The 13,307-nt window shown below is 42.0% G+C and overlaps 1 protein-coding gene across 3 annotated transcripts in view; it reads left to right on the top strand.

Moving 5' to 3' along the window:
* LOC115145403 (beta-1,4-galactosyltransferase 6-like) overlaps window positions 1-13,307 on the top strand; it is a 48,278-nt gene that overhangs the window by 23,521 nt on the left and 11,450 nt on the right. For all 3 annotated transcript variants that reach the window (XM_029686939.2, XM_029686941.2, XM_029686940.2), the window contains 4 exons: window positions 6,157-6,270; window positions 8,871-8,995; window positions 9,205-9,321; window positions 12,503-12,690. In XM_029686939.2, coding sequence (XP_029542799.1) covers window positions 6,157-6,270; window positions 8,871-8,995; window positions 9,205-9,321; window positions 12,503-12,690 — 544 coding nt within the window. The remainder of the gene's footprint in view (window positions 1-6,156; window positions 6,271-8,870; window positions 8,996-9,204; window positions 9,322-12,502; window positions 12,691-13,307) is intronic.

The following is a 13,307-nucleotide window of genomic DNA, read 5'->3' on the forward strand; positions in this document are numbered from 1 at the left end:
TGAGGGCGGAGCAGTTGCCGTACCAGGCGGTGATACAGCCCGCCAGGATGCTCCCGATTGTCGTCTGCAAACTTGATGATTGAGTTGGGAGTCGTGCATGGCCACGCAGTATTTGGTGAACAGGGAGTACACTTGGGCCTGAGCACGCACCCTTGTGGGGCCCCGGTGTTGAGGATCAGCGAAGTGGAGATATTGTTTCCTACCATAATCACCTGGGGGCTGCCCATCAGAAAGTCAAGGACCCAATTGCACAGGGTGGGGTTGAGACCCATGGCCTCAAGCTTAATGATGAGCTTGGAGGGTACTATGGTGTTAAATGCTGAGTTGTAGTCAATTAACAGCATTCTAACATGAGTATTCCTCTTATCCAGATGGGATAGGGCTGTGGTATGGCGATTGCATCGTCTCTGGACCTATTGGGGCAGTAAGCAAATTGAAGTGGGTCTAGGGTGGACGGTAAATTGACGGTGATATGATCCTTGACTAGCCTCTCAAAGCACTTCATGATGACCAGAAGTGAGTGATAGTCATTTAGTTCAGTTACCTTTGCCTTCTTGGGTACAGGAACAATGGTGGCCATCTTGAAGCATGTGGGGACAGCAGACTTGGATAGGGATTGATTGAATATGTCCGTAAACACACCAGCCAGCTGGTCTGTGCATACTCTGAGGACGTGGCTAGGGATGCCGTATGGGCCGGCAGCCTTGTCAGGGTTAACACGTTTAAATGTCTTACTCACATCGGCCACGGAGAAGGAGGGGAGGCCCGCAGTCCTTGGTAGCCGGCTGTGTCGGTGCACTTGTTTGATTGCCTTGCGGAGGGAATAACTACACTGTTGATATTTGGCCATATTCCCAGTCATCTTTCCATGGTTAAATGCTGTGGTTTGCGTTGAATGGTTATAGTCATGGGTACATCCTGTTTGAGTTTCTGCCTATAGGACGGCAGGAGCAAAATGGGTTCGTGGTTGGATTTGCCGAAGGGAGAGCGGGGGAGGGCCTTGTATGCATTGCGGAAGTTCGAGTAGGAGTGGTCCAGTGTACTGCCCACACGAGTGCTGCAATCATTATGTTGATAGAATTTAGGTAGCCTTGTTCTCAAGTTTGCTTTGTTAAAATCCCAAGCTACAATAAATTCAGCCTCAGGATATATGTTTTCCAGTGAAGTTCCTTGAGGGCCGTTGTGGGTATCTGCTTGAGTGGGGGATATGCACAGCTGGGATTATAACTGACAATAATTATCTTTGGCGATAATATGGTCGGCATTTGATTTGTAAGGAATTATAGGTGTGGTGGACAGAGATTCTTTAGTTCCTGTATGTTATTTGTATTAATTATGGATCCCCATTAGCTTCTGCCAAAGCAGCAGCTACTCTTCCTGGGGTCCAGCAAAATTAAGGCATTTTATGATTACACCATGAGTCGTTAATCATGAAGCACACACCCCCGTCCTTATTCTTACCAGAGAGATGTTAATATCTGTTGGCGTGACGCATGGAAGAAACCCGGTGGCTGTACTGACTCCAACAACATTCAAAGAGAGCCATGTTTCCATGAAACAGAGAATGCTACAATCTCTGTCTCTGGAAGGCAACCCTTGTCCTAATTTCGTCCACCTTGTTGCCTGGAGTCTGGACGTTGGCGAGTAATATACGGAAGCGTTGGGTGGTGTGCACGCTTTCGAAGTCTGACCAGGAGGCTGCTCCGTCTACTTCTGCGGCGATGTTGTTTTGGGTCGCCCTCTGGGATTAGATGTAATTTCCAGGATGGAGGTCTGAACAAAGCATCCGCTCCGGGAAAGTCGTGTTCCTGGTCGTAATGTTGGTAAGTTGACGTTGCTCTTACAGCCAGGATGAACTATTGGATATATGTAATAACACTTAAGATTTTCTGGGCAAAAAATGTAGGAAATAATACATAAAAAACACTACTGCATAATTTCCTAATGATTCAAAGCGAAGTGACCATCTCTGTCGGCGCCATCTTGCCAAGTACTAAAGGGACTGCAGTTGCTACTATTTTCCTTCTGAGGTTCTTGTGATTTTTGGCTGGACTTTGTCACGTTGATCTAACTGCTGCCCACTCCCCTCCACCTCCTGTCTTAACCAGTTAACTTTTAATTTGGCTCTATACTCCAGCATTTTGGATTTCAGATTGAATGTTTCATATGAGGCAACAGTACAGAATGTCAGAGTTAGAGGCATAGATATAATACACTCCCATGTTATTGATTATCGTGAGATGTTAAGATGTCTTGGGGGTATGATCTTTGTGCCTCTAACTTTCTCACTCATCATTCAAGATTATATGTAATCATGGTAGCATCCGCATGAATGTAGAAATGTTCAGAAACATATTCTTATTTACAATATAAATGATTACAAAATACATGATTTAACAGTCATTTCTATTGGCCACAACATAATCTGAAATACAATCTGTAAATGCACCCATCAAGATTGTAGAGTCACCAGCTTGATGTAATCATTGTGCTAGGTATTCAGTAGTATTCAAAGTATTCAGACCCCTTGACTTTTTCAACTTGTTACGTTCTAGCCGTGTTCTAAAATGGGTTAAATTAACATGTTTCCTCATCAATCTACACACAATACCCCATAATGACAAAGCTAAAATGGGTTTTTAGACATTTTTGCAAATGTATTAACGATTAAAAAAATGATACTTTATTTACAAAAGTATTCAGACCGTTTCCTATGAGACTCGAAATTGAGTTCAGGATGCATCTTGTTTATATTAATCATCCTTGATGTTTTTACAAATTGTAGTCCACCTGTAAATTATATTGGTTGGACATGATTTGGAAAGGCGCACACACCTGTCTATATAAGGTCCCACAGTTGACTGTGCATATCAGAGCAAAAACAAAGCCTCGAAGTCGAAGGAATTGTCTGTAGAGCTCCGAGACAAGACTGTGTCTAGGCACTGATCTGGGCAAGGGTACCAAAACATTTCTGTAGCATTGATGGTCCCCAAGAACACAGTGGCCTCCATCATTCTTAAATGGAAGAAGTTTGGAACCACCAAGAGTCTTCCTTGAGCTGGTTGGCAGGCCAAACTGAGCAATCGTGGAGGGGGGCCTTGGTCAGGGAGGTGACCAAGAACCCAATGGTCACTCTGACAGGGCTCCAGAGTTCCTCTGTAGAGATTGGAGAACCTTCTAGATGGAAAACCATCTCTGCAGCACTCTACCAACTAGACCTTTATGGTAGAGTGGCAAGACGGATGCCAGTCCACAGTAAGTTACATGACAGCCTGCTTGGTGATATGCCATAAGGAACCTAAAGAAACAAGATTCTCTGGTCTGATGAAACCAAGATTGACCTCTTTAGCTTGAATGCCAAGCGTCACTTCTGGAGGAAACCTGTCACCATCCCTACGGTGAAGCATGGTGCTGGCAGCATCATGTCTTTGGGGTGTTTTTCAGCGGCAGGGACTGGAAGACTGGTCAGGATCGAGGCAAAGATGAACGGCGCAAATTACAGAGATCCTTGCGGAAAACATGCTCCAGAGCGCTCAGGACCTCAGTCTGGGGTGAAGGTTCACCTTCCAACAGGATAATGACCCCTAACCACACAGCCAAGACAATGCAGGAGTGGCTTCGGGACAAGTCTGAATATCTTGGAGTGGCCCAGCTAGAACCCGGACTTGATCCCGATCAAATCCCTCATCCAACCTGACAGCTTGAGAGGATCTGCAGAGAAGAATGGGAGGAACTCCCCAAATACAGGTGTGCCAAGCTTGTAGCGTCACACCCAAGAAGTCTCGAGGCTGTAATCACTGCCAAAGTTTTTTTTTCATGTTTTTTTTTCCATTTTTGTTTTTATAAATTAGCAAAATTTTCTACAAACCGGTTTTTGCTTTGTCATTATGGGCTGTTGTGTGTAGATTGATTTAAATCAATTTTAGAATACGGCTGTAATCTAAAAAAAAAAATGGTTGAAAAGTCAAGGGGTCTGAATACCTTCCATAGGCAATGGATAATTGTATTTGTCCAAATACTTAGTGTCCTCCTGAATTATTGGACCCTAGGTAAATATGAACAGAAAAAGCTGTGAAAAAATTGAGTATCAGCTTGATCTTGTACTAAAAATATCATATGAATCTCACCTTTGAGTTAAAATTGTAAAAATATATATTAATTTTATTCAAAACATGTGTGTCACTTGTTGGCACACCTAGAAATTCTGATTAACAAAATAGAATTGATGTATATACCTTTTTTTTTAATTCTTTGGGAGCTCTTAAGTGGTCAACCATGACTTCCTGTTTCACTGGGGTATAAATATGAGTTGACACACAGGCTAAACTCTCTTAGTCATCCATCAACATGGGAATGGCCAGAGAACAAACACATGAAATTAGACAAAAGTTTGTTGACCTTCACAAGTCAGGCACTGGCTATAAAAAGATAGCTTTCATGCCTGAAAATACCCATCTCCACTATTGGGGCAATAATTAACAGATGTATAAAAAAAATGGAGCTGTGATGAACTTGCCTGGAAGAGAACGCAAGTATATATTTTTTCCTCCACACACAGTGAGAAGGATGGTTGAAGTGGCAGAAAAATCTCTGATTACAGTTGGAGAATTGCAGAAGTTGGTTACATCTTGGGGTCACAAAGTCTCCAAAACTACAATTAGATGCCACCTCCATGCCAGCAAGTTCTTTGGATGGGTTGCCAGAAAGCCTCTGCTGTCACCAAACCACAAATGTAAGTGCCTGGAGTTTGCTAAAGGGCATTGGAACTTGGATTGGAACCAGGTTGTATTGTCTGATGAGACTGAAATAGAGCTTTTTGGCAACACACCTGAGGTGGGATTGGTGTAAAAAGAGCCATGGTCATGCAGAAAATGACCTAATCCCCACTGTGAATTATGGTGGTGGATCTGTGTTGTTTTACTTCCAAAGGCCCTGGGAACCTTGTTAGGATACATAGGATCATGGACTCCATCAAATACCAAGAGATTTTAGGCCAAACCCCATCAGCCTCTGCCAGCAGGCTAAAACTGGGCCGTTGTTGGATCTTCCAGCAGGACAACGATCCAAAGCATACCTCCAAATCCACACACAAATGGTTCACTGACCATAGAATCAAGCTTTTGCAATGGCCATCCCAGTGAACTGAAGAGGAGAGTCTACAAGTGAAGACCAATTACTCTGAAGGACCTGTAGAGTTTCTGTATGGAGGAATGGTCTGAAATATCTTCCTATGTGTTCTCCCACCTCATCAAACATTATAGGAGACGACAGAGCTGTTATCTTGGCAAAGGGAGGGTGCACAAAGTACTAAATGCTGGGGTGCCAATTATAGTCTTATTTACATTTTTTAAAATGGTTATTTATCTGACGCTTTTATCTAGAGCGATTTTACAGTAGTGAGCGCATACATGTTCATATTTGTTTTCTTTTCATACTGGGTCCCCGTGGGAATCGAACCCACAAACGTGGTGTTGCAAGCACCATGTTCTACCAACTGAGCCACACGGACAATGAATGTTTTTTTAACTAAATATTTTTTTCCTACTGACTGTTTTTGAACAATTTTAAATAAAAGGTCAGAATCAGCCTTTTTTTGTTCATATTTACCTAGCGTGCAAAAATTCCGTAGGGCACTGTTTGACAAGGGGGGACTAGATCCGTAAATCGCTCAATTTCTAAACTTTAAAACATATCTATGAAAATGTTGCATGATATACTGTCGCTTTATGAAACATTTTGTATAGCCAAATTAAAAGTTGTAGCTTCATTGTCCAAATATTTATGTAGGGGAGAGTATAAATGACATCTCAATCATCTCCCTTTTAGGTTGTTAAGAGAGTGGGATCTTGCTGATTTTAGTAGGTGGTGGAGGGAGTAGGCAGTTCTTCAACCAATATGAGATGGGCAGCCAAACATCCCAAGAATGACCCTCACTCTAGCTGCTAGAGTCAGTCAGGCTTAGGCCTATTTTTCTTCCAATATGTTTTTCTGATTTTTGGCTTTACTTCGTCACATGTTGGTTGAGACACCGTCTACTCCCCTCCACTACCTATTAATCAGCATGATCCAGCTCTAAGGTCCCTACAAGGGGAATATAGAAAAGTAATTTATACAATCAATCAAAAAAATAAATGAATGTCTTGTGTGTTCCTGTAGATTACCCAGATGGCAGTAACTCCAGTGAATACATGTCCCAGCCAACCGCATACCTCCCTGAGAACTTCACATACGCCCAGAACCTCCCCTGCCCAGAACGCTTACCTTCTATGAGTAAGTAACCAGAACGCTTGTCTTCAAACCATCAGTTTGCCTACTGAGAGGATTTTACCACTGGGTTTTCAAACGCATAATACTTACGGGAATGCATTGCGACGCAGACTCGACAGACCAGGCTGGGGTTTGGCAAGTCGCTGGGAGGAGTGAAAAATGTGTCCTTAGTAGTATTTTTTTTTTTCTCAAACTAAAGACAACACAGATTTGAGCCAATGTCTTAAGTAGCTGAAACTGTCATTACTACAACCTTCTGAAAGTGACAAAATGTACATGTTAAAATGGTCAAAAACAACTTTCTATCGAGCAGGTGCCTTTTTGATTTGACAGGCCTGCACATGCTCAGTTCTGCTCGACACGACCATTAGACCCAATGACGTGTTTCTGCGCATGAGCTTTGCTAGCTAACATCGTGAGAAGCAGTTCCTGCCGATCTTGAATTTTTCTATGATCAGGTCATGTTATTATGTAACTCATGAGATAAGCTACTCTTTGCTGTCTCTGTGCGTCCTCTTTCGCTTACTATTTCTCTCGCTCCTCATTCTGTCTCTCCCTGTAGGATGTGTGTGGCTTATCATGCCGGTTATATCTACATAGGCACTTTAGCTACAGTTAAACGTATTGCATTACCCATTTCTCCTCTGTTATCATTGAAATCTGAAGATAAATGGCAGTGTATTCGGAAACTATTCAGATCCCCACATTCTAAAAATGATTTAAATTGTTATTTTACCTCATCAATCTACACACAATACCCTATAATGACGAAAAACAAAACTGATATCACATTCACATAAGTATTCAGACCCTTTACTCAGTACTTTGTTGAAACACCTTTGGCAGCGATTACAGCCTCAAGTCTTCTTGCGTATGACACTACAAGCTTGGCACACCTATATTTGGGGAGTTTCTCCTAATCTTCTTTGCAGATCCTCTCAAGCGCTCAGGTTGGATGGGGAGCGTCGCTGCACAGCTATTTTCAGGTCTCTCCAGAGATGTTTGATCGGGTTCACGTCCGGGCTCTGGCCACTCAGACATTCAGAGACTTGTCCCGAAGCCACTTCTGCTTTGTCTTGGCTGTGTGCTTAGGGTCATTGTCTTAATGGAAGGTGAACCTTCTTCCCAGTCTGAGTACCTGAGAGCTCTGGAGCAGGTTTTCCTCAAGGATCTCTCTGTACTTTGCCACGTTCATATTTTCCTCGATCCTGACTAATTTCACAGTCCCTGCTGCTGAAAAACATCCCCACAGCATGATGTTGCCACCACCATGCTTCACCGTAGGTATGGTGCCAGGTTTCCTCCAGCTTGGCATGCAGGCAAAATTGTTCAATCTTGGTTTCATCAGACCAGAGAATCTTATTGCTCGTGGTCTGAGTCCTTTAGGTGCCTTTTGGCAAGTTCCAAGCGGGCTGTTATGTACCTTTTTATTGAGGAGTGGCTTCCGTCTGGCCACTCTACCTTAAAGGCTTGATTGGTGGGGTGCTGCAGAGATGGCTGTCCTTTTGGAACATTCTCCCATCTCCACAGAGGAACTTTGGAGCTCTGTCAAGAGTGACCATCCAGTTCTTGGTCACCTCTCTGCCCTAGGCCCTTCTCCCCTGATTGTTCTGTTTGGCTGGCCGGCCAGCTCTAGGAAGAGTCTTGGTGGTTCCAAACTTCTTCCATTTAAGAATGATGGAAGCCACTGTTCTTGGGGATGCCGGGGTAGGTTTCTTGTCAATCATTGGCTTAATGGTGAAATCAGCAGTCAGACAATACCTTCAAGTAAATCAATCAAACCTTTATTAATGCAATTGCAGGCAGAAGTTGACAATGGTAACACAAGCACGTATGTTTCAGAGTAAGTCCCGCAAAATAAAACCGGTAAAAGTTGCTTGAATATACTTGCAGTCAACCCCTAGTGGTGTAACTGCCAGGTGTGTGCCTTTCCAAATCATGTCCAATCAATTTACCACAGGTGGACTCCAAACAAGTTGTAGAAACATCTCAAGGATGATCAATGGAAACAGGATGCACCTGAGCTCAATTTCGAGTCTCATAGCAAATGGTCTGAATACCTATGTAAATATGGTATTTCTGTTTTTTAAAATTGTTAATACATTTGCTTCTATTTCTAAAAACCTGGTTTTAGCTTTGTCGTTATGGGATATTGTGTGTTGATGTGGATTTTTTTTTATTTAAACAGTCCCTCCAGGCTCAACTTTTTGGGGGCAAAATCAACAATTCCCCCATATTACTCAATTACCATCACTGCACTTGTTTCTATATAAAACAGTTAAATCAAATATATATTTCCGCATTAAACTGTCAAATCACTGCAATAGAAAAAGAGCTCGTAATGAACTATTCATCACACTTTTACCGCATAAAAATGGTTCAATCAAGCCACATGTAAAAAATATTTTTCTACTTAAGTGCATTTTTGTGGCAAATTGGACAAAAAAACATTGAAAAACAGGCCATGCAAAATGTCAGAAATGCTGCAGAAAAATCCAGCATTTTTGCCTGCAACTATTTTCTTTTTAAAGCAATGCATCCTGGATGGACTGACTAAAATCCCACAGTGTGTGTTTACTGAAGGTTTATGTGTACGTTCTCAGAGGGTCCTATGGATGTCAACATGACTCAGATCCCTATGGAGGAGATTGATCTGAAGTTCTCTAAGTATCTGGATGTTCACTTTGGAGGACACTGGAGACCCAAAGACTGTAAACCGCGCTGGAAGGTAATGACTAGACATGTATGACTGAGGAGATATGTGTGCGGTTCAGTTATCTTACTACTTTTATTCTCCTCTATTAGAAAATGAAATTGAACTGTAAGCCGTATTTGTATACACCAGTGTCTTTTCTCTATTAGAAGCATTTGATTTTCTACTTCTGGTCTGTCTGCTCCCTAAATGCTGTGTGTCTGACGGTCCTGCTCCCTGTGTAGGTGGCCATCCTGATCCCGTTCCGTAACCGCTACGAGCACCTTCCCATCCTGTTCCAGCACCTCACCCCCATGCTGCAGAGACAGAGGCTGCAGTTTGCATATTACGTCATCGAGCAGGTAACACCGCTTTTAAACAAGTTCTGTTATTATTGCACATTTAGTCTCCCTTCATCCTATTCGGGCTCACTACTTTGTCAACTCTGCCACCCACTGGTGAGAAATGTAGAATCTATGATGAAGATGAGCTGTAGACAGATTTAGCTCACAACATTGCGCTTTCTTCGACCTCCCCCCCCACTATCAGTTTGGGACTCAGCCAGTGTTAATTTTGGCACTTTTTTTTGTTTTTTGTCTAGTCTTTAGTCACATTTTTGTTATTTGAATACTGATTTAGTCTAGTTATTGTCAAAATGACGAAATGCCTTATTATTAGTCACATTTTTAGTCATCACATTTTTATTGCCTCATTAACTTATAGTTAACATAAATCACGGACTTCGATGTGCACAAACATACATAGCCTTGTCCTACCAACATATATTTTTCGGGCATAACATCCTATCGCATGATTGTCTTCCCAATTCGCAGAAGAACACAGCAGCTTTAAAATCACACCGTGTCACTGGTTCCACTACCTTTTTCAGTTGTTGGCATTAGCCTATGACTTGGTTTCATAAATGTTTTTCCCCATGGTGTCACACACTATATATATATAGTACCAGTCAAAAGTCTGGACACACCTACTCATTCCAGAGTTTTTCTTCATTTTTTTGCCATTTTCTATGTCACAGAATAATAGTGAAGACATCAAAACTATGAAATAACACGTATGGAATCATGTAGTAACCAAAAAAAAGTGTTAAACTAATCAAAATATATTTTATATTTGAGATTCTTCAAATAGCCACCATTTGCCATGACAGCTTTGCACACTCTTGCCATTCTCTCAACCATCTTCACGGGGTAGTCAACTGGAATGTATTTAAATTACAGGTGTGCCTTGTTAAAGGTTCCTTTGTAGGGGTGGTATACAGAAGCTAGCTCTATTTGGTAAAAAGTCCATATCATGGTAAGAACAGCTGCATCGTTACTTTAAGACATGAAGGTCAGTCAATGCAGAAAATTTCAAGAACTTTGAAAGTTTCTTCGAGTGCAGTCGCAAAAAACATCAAGCGCTATGATGAAAATGGCTCTCATGACTCATCTCTGCTGCAGAGGATAAGTTCATTTGAGTTAACTGCACCTCAGATTGCAGCCCAAATAAATGCTTCACGGAGTTGAAGTAACACCCACATCTCAACATCAACTGTTCAAAGAAGGCTGTGTGAATCAGGCCTTCATGGTCAAATTGCTACAAAGAAACCACTACTAAAGGACACCGATAAGAAAATACTTGCTTGGGCCAAGAAACACGAACAATAGACATTAAACCAGTGGAAATCTGTCCTTTGGTCTGAGTCCAAATGTGTCATTTTTGGTTCCAAACGCCATTGTGAAACGCAGAGTAGGTGAACAGATGATCTCCGCATGTGTGGTTCCCACCGTGAAGCATGGAGGAGGTGTGATGGTGCTTTGCTGGTGACACTCAGTGATTTATTTAGAATTCAAGGCACACTTAACCAGCATGGTTAACACGGCATTCTGCAGCAATATGCCATCCCATCTGGTTTGTGCTTAGCTGCACTTTCATTTGTTTTTCAACAGGACAATGACCCAACACACCGCCTGTGTCAGGGCTATTTTGACCAAGAGAGTGAAGTGCTGTATCAGATTAATTGGCCTCCACAATCACCTGACATCAACCCAATTGAGATTGTTTGGGATGAGTTGGACTGCAGAGTGAAGGAAAAGCAGCCAACAAGTGCTCAGCATATGTGGGAACTCCTTCAAGACTGTTGGAAAAGCATTCCTCATGAAGCTGATTGAGAGAATGCCAAGAGTGTACAAAGCTGTTAAGGCAAAGGGGGGAATCTGAAGAATCAGAAATATATTTTGATATGTTTAACACTTTTTGATTCTGTATGAAGAAGCACCCTCAGGAAAATATATATTTTAATTATGTCCACAGTTTCGGCCCCCTCAGGTTCTCTGGCAGTCTGTTCCAGATGCTGTGGGCATAATAACTAAAGGCTGCCTCTCCATGCCTCTTGGTCCTAGGCTTTGGAATAGTTAAAAGGCCACTGCCAGAGGACCCGAGGGACCTGCTGGGTACATAAATTAAAAGCATGTCTGACATGCATTTGGGTGCACAATCATGGATTGATTTAAAAACCAATAGAAAAATCTTAAACTTAATTCTAAAACTCACAGGCAGCCAGTGTAGACCTTAAAACCGGTGTAATGTGTGCTGCTCTCTGTCTAGTCTAGGTCAGTACCCATGCTGCAGCATTCTGCAGGTTCTGTGGTTGACCAATGGCTTTCTTGGTACACCAGACAGGAGACACTTTTTTTGTGTGAGAGATGACCATGTAATGAATTTTTAGCTCTCACTGAAGCGATCAATAAAAGATGTAACTCGCACAGCTAAGTCAAAGGGTCGCAAAATGTGACAATGGTTGCGGTGTGGAGCCCTGCCCCTTGACATACTGTAGCTATATTCTAATTAAAGTTCTGTTGCAGCAAGATAATTAGCTAGGATTATCGATCTCTTATTTCCTGAGCGTATATGTTGGAATAATGTGCTTTCAGATGTCTAGTGATGTCATCTTGTAGGTGCAAACACTGTCTTTTCTCCCATGGAAACATTGCATGAGGTCTCGTTTGAATCGACATAAGTCAAGTGACCCTTTTTCTACCGGGAGCTTATACCATCGGGAGAGTAGCCATGGCGAGTGCCTTATTTGCATCAATGATTTGTTGCCGCCAGATTGGAGAACGGTTGCTGGGCAGAGAGGTGACTCATGAATGACCTGGGCATGGTATTTATTTTCTACCGCATTGCGATAAGGAAGCCTTATGTCATGCATGCTTTTGATTGGACCAAACAAAGGACACTGAACAGCTCTCCAAAAACTCTCACTTACTAGTCAGATTTTAGTCACAGACATACTTTAGTCTTGTCTCATTATCCTCAAGCAAAGTGAAAAATAATTTTTGTTTGGTCTTTTTTTCTGGGTCTCTTTATTCTGTTTTATAGTCTTGTCAATTGCCACTGATAAATAGGTGCAGCCCCTCTCATGACACATATTTCTGTCACTATTTTTGTTGACGAAATGCAACACTGGACCAGCCCTTCAATAGGGCCATGTTGTTTAACTTGGGTTAGGGTTAGTCTAACTCTTCTTTCTCCCTCCATCAGTCTGGTACCCAGCCATTCAACAGAGCCATGTTGTTTAATGTGGGTTTCCTGGAAGCCATGAAGGATCTGGACTGGGACTGTCTGGTGTTCCACGACGTCGACCACATCCCAGAGAACGACCGTAACTACTACGGCTGTGGTCAGATGCCTCGCCACTTCGCAGCCAAACTGGACAAGTACATGTACCTGTAAGTCACGGCTTAAATCAATCAATTGGCGGAAAAATGGCAAAATGCTGTTTTCCAGCTAATTTCCTACAATTCTATATATTTCTCAATGTAGCTTAGAGAATTCTTTTTTGTTGTTGTCATGGTTGGTTTGTTCTTACGCTCATTTTTATTTTTTAAATATTTGTTATAAATTGGGACCTCTGGACATGTACCCTGCACGCACCATCAGTAATCCTCCATTATATAATAATAAAATAATTCTACATACTTTAGTCATTTAAGTTTACACTTAAAGCGTTTCTACAATCCCGAAAATGTATTTCTAAAAATTATAATAATTTTTCATTTTTTGGTCTTGCGGCAACAATTTAGCAGTGGCGATGCGCTGCTGCTAAATGAATACGGGGGAAACACTGGTCCCGGACTAAGGCTTCATTTATGAACAGAGTTTCCAGTCTGCCTATGTGTGTCCCTTCTAAATTTGCAGACTGAATGGTAAATTGTCTGAAAACATAATTGTGTGTCTGTGTGTTGTATCACAGCCAAACTCATTCTTTGTTACCTGTTTGCTTTCCTGTGATACTGACTGGTAAGGTCCCTCCTTTTTTTCTTTTTTCCCTTTCTGTCGTTTTGTT

This window comes from Oncorhynchus nerka, linkage group LG17 (assembly GCF_034236695.1).
Source record: "Oncorhynchus nerka isolate Pitt River linkage group LG17, Oner_Uvic_2.0, whole genome shotgun sequence".
In the NCBI taxonomy this organism is placed as follows: domain Eukaryota; kingdom Metazoa; phylum Chordata; class Actinopteri; order Salmoniformes; family Salmonidae; genus Oncorhynchus; species Oncorhynchus nerka.